This window comes from Priapulus caudatus, unplaced genomic scaffold, assembly GCF_000485595.1.
Source record: "Priapulus caudatus unplaced genomic scaffold, Priapulus_caudatus-5.0.1 Scaffold1916, whole genome shotgun sequence".
NCBI classification, from domain to species: domain Eukaryota; kingdom Metazoa; phylum Priapulida; class Priapulimorpha; order Priapulimorphida; family Priapulidae; genus Priapulus; species Priapulus caudatus.
Genome location: NW_014578977.1, coordinates 5,608 through 16,768, shown reverse-complemented (window position 1 = coordinate 16,768; position 11,161 = coordinate 5,608). Strand labels below are relative to the sequence as shown.

The following is an 11,161-nucleotide window of genomic DNA, read 5'->3' as shown; positions in this document are numbered from 1 at the left end:
AGTCACAAAGACAAAAAGGTTTGTTACACAACTCATCTGGCTAGATGTGCAAGTATCGTTAAACATGGTTCTGCGCTTAGGGTTGGTACGCGGAACACCACCTTCTCCCCAAGATGATGGTAAGATATACGAAGTTTCGCCGCCCACTAGGTCAATTAGGAGCCGAGTTCTAGAGCGGAAAGGAAATATCGATTGAAGGTCAAGGTCAAGGTCCAATGTCAATTAAGGTTGCATGACCTGGTTCGGTCACGCGACACACCCTCTCCCCAAGATGTATAAGGGCAGACTATGTTTGGTCATGCTAGGTCCATTATGCGGGTCGAGTTTAAGAGCGGAAGGAAAAAGTGTCGTGGCCGCGCGGCGGTCTGAAACAAGACATGAAAACCATATAGTACTCCCCGCCGACTTTCTGTGGCCGCGGGGGATACACATAGGATCCCAAAGCCGACTTGTGTCGCGGGCGGCATACAAATAAGCATTATATGTATAAATAAAACAAAAATATCATTATGACATAACCTTTACCAATGTAACTGCTCATTAAATGAATAAACATGAATCAATTGAAATCAATCAATCCAATCAATCAATACAATGAACAGAACATTCCACGTTAACACGCCGTGGTAGATAGCTAAGCAGCTCGAATGTGGATGTATCGCACCCAGTACGGTTTGCTTACCCTTTCCTCTGCCAGTCGACCATGTACGTTCAGTCGTACAGGCCATCATGGCCTCCAGCTACTAGAACACACACACAGATAGCACATCACTCATCACAACCCTGCATCGAGGATCCTTACTCCCATGCCTGCTGCTATCACACCTGCAGGGAGGATTCCTTACTCGCTGCCTGCTCTATCACAACCCCCATGGAGCGATTCCTTACTCCGTGCCTGCTCTATTCACAACCTGCATGTTGAGGGATTCATTATCCTGCCTGCCTCTATCACAAGCATGCATCAAGCGATTCCACTCCTGCGCTGCTCTATCCACACACCTGCATCAAGATTCCCTTACTCCTGCCCGCTGCTCTATCACAACCCCTGCATCGAGGATTCCTTACTCCTGCCTGCCTCTGATCACAACCCTGCATCGCACCACTTGCGGCTCTACTCCTGCTGCTCTATCACAACCGGGCATCGAAGCAGATTCCTGTACTCCTGCGCCCTGGCTGCGTATCACAACCCTGCATCGGAGGATTCCTTACTCCTGGCCTCCTCTATTCACAACCCTGCATGAGGACTTCCTTACCTCCTGCCCGGCTGCTCTTACATCACAGACCCTGCCATCGGGATTCCTTACTCCCTGCCTGCTCTATCACAACCCTGCATCGGAGGGGATTCCTTGACTCGCTGCCTGCCTCTATCACAACCCTGCCATCGCGCAGGAATTCCTTACTCCCTGCCTGCTCCTATCAACAACCATGCAGGAGGATTCTTACTCCTGCCTGCTCTATCACAACCCGCTGCATTTTGGAGGCATTCCTTATCCACATGCCGTGCCTGGCGTGATGCGGGAGCAACCCCTGCATCCGAGGATTCCTTACTCTGCCTGCTCCCTAATCACAACCCTGCATCGCAGAGATTCCTTACTCCTCCTGCTCTATCAACACCCTGCCGCATTCGCACGGATTCCTTTACTCCTGCCCTGCTCTATCACAACCCCCATGCATGGAGGCATTCCATTACTCCTGCGCTGCCTCATATCGACAACCCTGCATTGGAGGGATTCCTTACACTCCTTGCGTGCTCGTATCACAACCGGCCCCTGATGCCGTAAGCGGGACCAGTGTCGCTGATGTCCCTGCCGCTGCTCTATCACTAAGACAGCCTTGTGCTGGCATCGCAGGATTCCTTACTCCTGCCCGCGTAGCCTCCTATGCGATCACAGCCCCTCACCAAACGTCAATCGCGCAGGATCTCTTTCACTCCTGTGCGCTGCCTCTATCACAATCCCTGCATGGAGGATTCCTTACTCCTTGCCTGATCTATCGACAACACCTGCATGCGAGGAATTCCTTACTCCCTGCCTGCATCTATCACAAAAAAACCCTGCCATCAGAGGCATCTCCTTACCTGCCTGCCTGCTTATCACCAACCTGGCATCGAGGATTCCTTACTCCTGCCCTGCTCTATCACAACCCTGCATCCAAGGATTCGCTTACCTCCATGCCTGCTCTAATCACAACCCTGCGCATGGAGATTCTTACTCCTGCCTGCTCTTATTCACAACCCGCGGCATCGGAGCGATTCCTTACTTCTGGCGCTCTAATCCAACCCTGCCATCAAGATTCCTTACTCCTGGCGCTGCTCGTATCAACAACCCCTGCAAATGGCAGAATGATCCTTACTCCTGCCTGCTCTATCACAACCCTGCATCAGAGGATTCCTACTCCTGCCTGCTCTCATAGCAACAAACCCCTGACATCAGGGAGGATTCCTATACTCCTGCGCTGCTCTATCACAACACGCTGCATCAGAGAATTCCTTACTCCTGCCTGCTCTATCCACAACCCTGCATCGAGGATTCCACTTACTCCTGCCTGGCTCTAATCACACACCCTGCACTCGAGGATGGTCCTTACTCCTGCCTGCTCTATCAACAACCCTGCCATCGAGGAGTTCCATCTACTCCTGCCTGCTCTGATTACAACCCCTGCCGATCAAGGATATCTATCCTGCGTGCTCTATCACAACACCGCAATGCGGGGATTCCTTACTCCTGCTGCTCTATTCACAACCCTGCATCGAGGATTCCTTACTCCTGCCGGCTCTATCACAACCCTGACATCGACGGATTCCTTACTCCTGCCTGCTCTATCACACGACCCCATGCATCCGGGATTCCTTACTCCTGCCGCCCTCTATCACAACCCTGCATTGGAGGTATTCGCTTACGTCCTGCCTGCTCTATCACAACCCTGCCATGGAGGATTCCTTACTCCTGCGCCGGCTCTATCAAACCCTGCCATGGAGGATTTCCTTACTCCGGCTCCTCTATCACAACCCTGCCATCGTAGCGATCGCCTTACTCCTGCGCCCATGCTCTATCACAACCTGCCATCAAGGAACGGGATTCCTTACTCCTGGCCTGCCTCTATCACAACCCTGCATGCGAGGATTCCCTTACTCCTGCCTGCTCTATTCAGCAACCCTCGCATGGAGAGTTCCCTCTACTCCTGCCGGCTTCATACTCACAACGCATCGCAGGATTCCTTACTCCTGCCTCGCTCTATCCACAAACCCCTCATCCGAGATTCCGTACTCCTGCTGCTCGTATCACAACCCGCATCAAGGATTCCTTGACTACCTGCCTGCTCTATCATCAACCCTGCATGCCGCAGGATTCCTGACTCCTGCTGCTCTATCCACAACCCTGCATCGGCGTTCCTTACTCCATGCCTGCTCTGCACAACCTGCATCAAGGCCATCCTTACTCCTGCCTGCCTCTATCACAACCGCTGCCATGGAGATCTCCCTTACTCACTGCCTAGCTCATATCACCAACCCTGCACCATCGAGGATTCCTTACTCCTGCCTGCCTCTATCACAACCCTGCATCGAGGATTCTCTTACTCCATGCCTGCTCTATCACAACCCTGCATCGCAGGAGTTAACCTACTCCCTGCCTGCTCTATCACACCCTGCATCGAGGATTCCTACGCCTGCCATGCTCTTCCACACCCTGCATCGAGGAGTCCATTACTCCTGCTGCTTCTATCACAACCTGCATCGAGATCTCCCTTACTCCGTGCCTGCTCCCTTACACAAACCCTGCCATCCAAGGATTCCTTACTCCTGCCTGCTCTATCACAACCCTGCAGTTGGCAGGCATTCCTTACTCCTGCCCTGCTTATATCACAACCACTGCATCGACGATCCCTGTACTCCTGCCTGCCTCATATCAGCAAACCCTGCATCAAGGATTCCCTTATCCTTGCCGCTCTATCAGCAACCCCTGCATGGCAGGATTCCTTACTCCTGCCTGCTCTATTCACAACCCGTGCATCCGAGGAATTCCCTTACTCCTGCTCCTGCATCTATCACAACCCTGCATCGAGATTCCTTACTCCTGCCCCTGCGTCTATCACGAACCCTGCATCGAGGATTCCTTACCTCCTGCCGCTGCTCTATCACAACCCTGCCATCGAGGGATTCCTTACGCCTGCTCTCTCTCATCACAACCCATGCATCGAGGATTCGCTTATCCTGCGGCTGCTGCTATCACAACCCTGCACGAGGTTTCCTTACTCCTGCCTGCGTCTATCGACAACGCCTGCATCGAGGTATTCCCTTACTCCTGCCTGCTGCTATCACAACCCTGCATCGAGGATTCCTTACTCCTGCCCTGCTCTTCACCAAACCCCTGCATCGAGGATTCGCTTACTCCTGCCCCTAGCCCTTCTAATCATCAACCCTGCATGGGCGATGTACAATTACTTTAGCTCTATAATACTCTCGCCTGCGAACCTTACTACCTACGTTCAATGCCAAAACACTCGTCTGCACTGGCGCATGGGTTGATTACACAGCGAGGAGAGAAGCGTGATTGTTCCCTGCGACTATACTTCTCTGCCGATAAGTGCGTCCTAGCCACTCTGCAGTTTTACACAAATAGCACCACTTAACACCTTTACTTTATATTCTGACTTGATGCCCTGTCAGACTATGTGATAGATCGGGACCCGATTCTCGCTTGTTGTAAGCTGCCCTCAGTGGACATCTGCTGCTAACCTCTCACATAAGACACTCGCGCTCTGTGAAATATGTAGTCGGAAAAAATGGCCATGGAGGATTCCTACCTCCTGCCTGCTCTACCTCACAACCCTTGCATGATTATTATTATATTATATATATATATATATATATATATATATATATATATACTGTATACATATTATATATTATTAGAGAAGAGTTATCGGATATATATTTAGTTAGCAATGGGATATTTCATAAATATTTGAAAAATACATATGCTATATCATGTATATAGAAACATATCAGTAAATTTATACATTTACTAAACGATAAGGATATTGTATAGTATTTGCATCATTTATCAACAGTAACAGAACTAAAACAGAGGAGAACAAAAATTTCTTTCTGACGGCTACACCGATTAATATTGTGTGTTAGTAGTAACAAGCCTAGAACCTTTACAACTCTGCCTATGTCTCCCTCCTGCACTTCCTCGTATGTTTTGCAGCATCTGACGGTCATGCCGGCCTGGATGTTGTCCTTCACGTAATGTGCGTAGTCTTCATTCGTCAAGAAATCATTTCGCTTCTTGTACTGATGCATCTCGGATGGATAAAGCTGAAATCGATAAAGAATCGATGAATATATGTATTGAAATGTATAGGAGATCGTTGCTATGTCAGTACATTCGAGCAATAATGCTAGTTTTAAGATGGAAATACGCAGACACTTTCAAACCTCAATATTCAAAATAAAACTTAAATTACAAACAAAATATAAATTACACTAAACGTATTTTGCTATTTATGTATAAAATCGACAGACTTCATACAATGTCAGTACATCTATGCAATAATGCTCGTTTTCAGATGGAAGTTCACAGAAACTTTCTAACCTAATCTTTCCAAATATAAATTGTATTAAACGTTTTATTTCGCTATTTATGTACATCAAAACCTTAATATTCAAAATTAAACTGTCAAAATATAAATTATGCTATAGGTCTTATTTTGCTATATTACGTGTAATATCGATAAACTCCTGTCGCGCCCGTACCTCGCTGAAAGATCCTTCAAGGTCGTCAAGGTCGTCCGAGAAGGAATCGGAATCGCTGAAGCCTTCTATGGAGGAGATGCTGTCGGAATCGGAAACTTCCGGGATGTGTAGAGCGGGATGTTCGAGCAGCCATCCCACCACAGACTCCGCACTCGGCTGTATGTCCCCACCTGATAACAACGTTGACATGCAGCTGGGGAACATGACACTAGTACGGTGCTAGGATGTTAATGAAGCATAGAACTAAGAAGAGAGTAATCCTACTTTTTATCCAAGCCACTGATGCTTCTACTTAAATATGTTTACAGTATTTTGCATTTTATGTACATTATTTAAGTTTCATCCTCACATTTACTCTACATACGTGTACATTATTTACTCTACATACGTGTACATTATTTACTCTACATACGTGTACATTATTTACTCTACATACGTGTACATTATTTACTCTACATACGTGTACATTATTCACTCTACATACGTGTACATTATTTACGTCTATACCATACGTGTACATTATTTACTCTAACCTACGTGTACATTATTTATTCTACCATACGTGATACATTATCAAGTAGTGATCATATTATCTACATCTGTACATATACTTAGCTGTACATTATTATACTCATAGATACGTCGTAACATTGATTTTACTCTACATACGTGTACATTATTTACTCTACAATACCTGTACATTATTTAGCTTCTACATACGTGTTGACATTATTACTCTACAAGTACGTGTACATTATTTACATCTACAATACGTGTACATTATTTACTTAAAAGTTACTATGACTACTACGTGTGTAGCGGTGGCAACCGGGCTCTCGGGGTTCCCAAGAGCGTGGGTGGTGTATGCCCCGGGTACCGGGTGGATGGGGAGATGGTAAATGTTTCGTAATTGTCTAATTGTGTTGTCGTCATGTCTGTTTTGTCGGGGTTTGCTTACGGCGATCGAAACACTCAACAAACGGGGGCCGCCATGCTGGATGCAGTGGGAGTCGCCCCTCTAGCGGCAAAGAGAACGGCGAAACAGTAGGCCGCAGGTGACAGGCGGAATTCGCGCGTTGTTCTCGTGGTAGTTCGCGGGCTGGAGCGAAGCGGATAGGATCGGAGAGAGAGAGCTAGAGAAAGACAGAGAATTCGAGAGTTGGAGAGAGAGAGAGAAATACAGAGAGTTGGGAGAGGTAGAGAGAGAGAGAGAGTAAGCCCCACCGCGTTTCTGCCTCGAGCGGCCGTTTCGGTGAGTAAGCCCCGTTTTGTCCTGTCGTTGTAGGGTGCGTGAATAATACAGTACTAGGCCTAAGTAAACGTGTCGAGTCTGCACGAATAGGAGGGAGTTAGTCTATTCGCGTGCGCCGGCTGCAGCGGAGGGCAGCCGCCGATTACTTTACTGTACTGTAAGCCCTTTTTGCCCGGGCTGCGTTCATAGTCTATTACTGTGTGTCTAACCTCTGTGTTTACGCGTCGTATACACGTTGTTAACTCATCGTAACGCGAGGCACAGTGGGCAAAGAGGGTGGGAGTTGCCTGGCGGTGTGCATGACGGTGTCGTGTACTGGCGCCTGCACTGTTGACATAACTACGACGGCATCAGGACGCTGAGGCAGCGACAGAACAGGTTATTGCGAGGCGCAGTAGCTTTCTTAAAGCGCTCGGGTGGCTAGCGAAGGTCGCGGGAAGAGCGGTCACGGCCGGTAACAACGTCTCCAGACACATACGGTAAGTGCTGATACCTAGGATTGTGTGCTACTAGTCTCATTTGTGTGTCGACCGGTGGCGCCATCTGGTGTCGCGCGGATGAGGCGACGAAAACGCTACACTGGTACAGTTATCTTATCTCTACATACGTGTACATTATTTACTCTAACAACCGTGTACATTATTTACTCTACATAACGTGTACATTATTTAGCTCTAATTATGTGTACCATTATTTTAAGCTCTACATTACGTGTACATTATTTAACTTACATACGTGTACATTATTTACTCTACATACGTGTATATTATTTACTCTTAACATAGTTGTACATTATTTACTCTAAGCATACGTGTACATTATTTACCTACATACGTGTAAATAATTTACTCCTACATACGTGTACATTATTTACTCCTTACAGTAACGTGTATATTGATTTACTCTAGCATACGTGTACATTATTTTACTCTACATACGTGTACATTATTCACTCTACATACGTGTATATGATTATGTACTTGTGTATTTTATAAAATTTTAACATATTGATTGTATTGTTAGTATAATGTTACAATATTCATAATCACGTTTAGTATCATTTGTTATGTAACAGCCACAGTACATGCAGCTATACACTAGATAGCAGCATGTACTCACACACACACACACACACACACACATCACGTTTACTCACCCAGCTCCTAGATAGCAGCATGTACTCACACACACACATCACGTCTACTCACCCAGCTCCTTGATAGCAGCATGTACTCACACACACACATCACGTCTACTCACCCAGCTCCTAGATAGCAGCATGTACTCACACACACACACACATCACGTCTACTCACCCAGCTCCTAGATAGCAGCATGTACTCACACACACACACATCACGTCTACTCACCCAGCTCCTTGATAGCAGCATGTACTCACACACACACACATCACGTCTACTCACCCAGCTCCTTGATAGCAAACTCCACGCTGCGTCGCCCGAACCCCATCTCTATGATCTGCGTGACGATCGGTGACAGCGCCATGCAGCTTGCTCCCGTCTTCTGCCTGCGTCCGTGCGACCGCCCCGCCGCTGCCGGAGCCGCGAGGGTCCGCGAGGGCGGCGGCGGCGGCGGCGCGTGATTGGCCGACGCGGTGGACGACGCCATGGTGCTGGCGGCGGTGGAGCTGGAGTCGCTGAGCGCTGAGAGGAGGTCGTCGGCGGCGACGACTGCGGATGTGGAGGCTGCGGACGCGAGATGCTGGCTGGTGCTGCTGGATAGCTGACACGTGCTCGTGTAGAGACCTGACCCCGCAGCTGTCAGCTCTGCCATTAGGTGCTGGCACACTGCCAACACCGCAGCCTGCAGGAGAAGGGGGGGGGATGTCAGAGGCATTGTTTACATGGTCGGAAGTCATAGTCAATATTATAATTATATATATATATATTATATATATATTATATTATATTATGGACATCGATATTTTATTATTATATTTTTAGCAAATGTCGTCATGTATTTTACGGATAGAGATGGATTTAGACAGTATCAAAATGTCGAGTCACAGCAAAGTTTGACGTACAGTTACAACAACATGGATACGACATTAATCTTAACTCTAAGACCAATATAATCGATCTATCTCGATCTATACTAATCCGCTCACCATGTATCACACACAGGGTCAGAAGATTTTATAGGGAATTTACGTCCTCAAACAACGTCATCAGAACACGCTACGCATTTCACGTTTGGCAGCAGCATGGTGTGTGGGCTTTACCTCTATCTCCTGCCGATCGAATATTGCCTTGAGCGGCGAGGGCTGGGTGGCGACACACATGACCTGGTGCAGCAGGGAGGCGGGACCCAGTGTGTCCGGGGACAAACCATCCTCAGACCCCGCAGGCTTACTAGTCTCTCTCTGCGCTCCCTCATACACTGTAATAATAACACAAGCACACGATGGTTGGATGCTTGCTTGCTATCACAATAAAGACACATAACTACAGACAAATTATCATTATATAAATATATATCATCAAATATATATTATCACAAACATATAAATATGTAATATATAAAAACGATGGTATACAACAGAGAATATATAAACGAGTGAGCTAGGTATATAATATATATAAGTGAGTAATATATGAAAATTATAATAATATTATATAATATATAATACATAAAATATATAGTGAGCTAGATATAGTGAATCGTAGCTATATAAAGTGAACTAGATATGCTGACATTGACTCAATCTCGCCTACACTGCACACACGTAGGATAAACGAGTGAATAAACCTACCTGTCTGAGAGAGAATCTGTCGGAAGAAGTCCTGTCTGTCGAAGAACACCCTTGCAGCTCTCATCAGCTGAAGGGAGATATACTTCTGCTGTAGCTGCCTCACCTGAGTCGAATCTAAAACTAAACAAAGTCCCATATCTAAGCCTGAGTAAGATTGCGGTCCGACATCGCACCGGTGTAATATTATAAAACTAGATTCATGCTGATTAGATTAATTGAAATTATTTCATCTAATTCCAAATTAATTATAAGTTAACTTCTCACACACGTTAGTCTGGTTGTAGCATAAGCATTTACTTAGCTGACGAACAGTTGACAATGATTTCTAATTTCTAAATTCAGTATTACCGGAACAACAGCTATGATTAAAACTCTTGCTATACTATTTCGTCAGTCACGATAATTAATTAGGTGTTACCTGACATGTCCGCACTGCTGGTGAGACTAGTGTTGAGCATTGCCTTGTCTCTATCCTTGTCCTGTCTGTAGCTACACACGGCACTGCTCACCACGCTCGCCCACACTCCCAGCAGACGCTCAGCCAACGGCAGCTTGTCCACCGAGAACGCTACTGGCTCCACCTGCAGGGGGAAAAACACACCAGATCATTACATCGCGATGTATGGGTAATACCCGTATGGGTATAACGACATGGGTATAACGAGGGGTATATCGTATGGGTATAACGACCCAACCAGTGTAACAGCGTAGAGTAGACAAGTATCAACGAAATCGAAAAAGTTGCAGAAACGAAAGCAATGTGGTTGCAGAGCCCCTATGCTTGACATAAAGCCAGAACAGCCAAAAACAACAATGTCACCTTTTTTTTCTAACGTCTACATCAAAATTCTGAATTCAATGGGAAACCATAAATTAATGTTGTCAGCACTGAGCCGAAGGACTAGCGCAACCTCTGTAAGTAAGTATCACAACGTGACCACATCCCACATGTACTTCACACATGGTTAGGCCTAAAAAGATGTTTGTTTCCGCTAACCCGACCGAGTCCATTTTAAACCGCCGTGTCGAAACTTTTTATTGTGATCGGCAAAAAAATATATTTCAATTTGAAAAAAATAAAAAAAAGTGATAAGAAGTGTCCATTCGCAACACGTGAGAACGGTAGGTAGCGGTGTGATAGAAGGTGCTCCATCCAACACCGTTTGAGAACGGTAGGTACGCAGGCTGGATAAGAAGTCGTGTACCATCCAACACGTCGAGAACGGTAGGGATAAGCAGGCTGATAAGAAGGTGTCCATCCACACACGCTGAGAACGCGTAGGTAGCGGGTGATAAGAAGGTTGTCCATCCAATCACGGGTGAGAACGGTTACTGTAGCGCGCCGCTGCATAAGAAGGCGGCGGTTGTGTCCCATTCC

General features: G+C 46.6%; 1 protein-coding gene across 1 annotated transcript in view; it reads right to left on the bottom strand.

Moving 5' to 3' along the window:
• LOC106817898 (E3 ubiquitin-protein ligase HERC2-like) overlaps positions 1–10,746 on the bottom strand; it is a 25,666-nt gene extending 14,920 nt beyond the window's left edge. The window contains exons 1-7 of the mRNA XM_014822609.1: positions 10,738–10,746; positions 10,202–10,364; positions 9,784–9,897; positions 9,253–9,410; positions 8,435–8,834; positions 5,759–5,928; positions 5,159–5,320 (exon numbers count right to left, since the gene is read on the bottom strand). Coding sequence (XP_014678095.1) covers positions 5,159–5,320; positions 5,759–5,928; positions 8,435–8,834; positions 9,253–9,410; positions 9,784–9,897; positions 10,202–10,364; positions 10,738–10,746 — 1,176 coding nt within the window. The remainder of the gene's footprint in view (positions 1–5,158; positions 5,321–5,758; positions 5,929–8,434; positions 8,835–9,252; positions 9,411–9,783; positions 9,898–10,201; positions 10,365–10,737) is intronic.
• Positions 10,747–11,161: the final 415 nt, after the last annotated feature.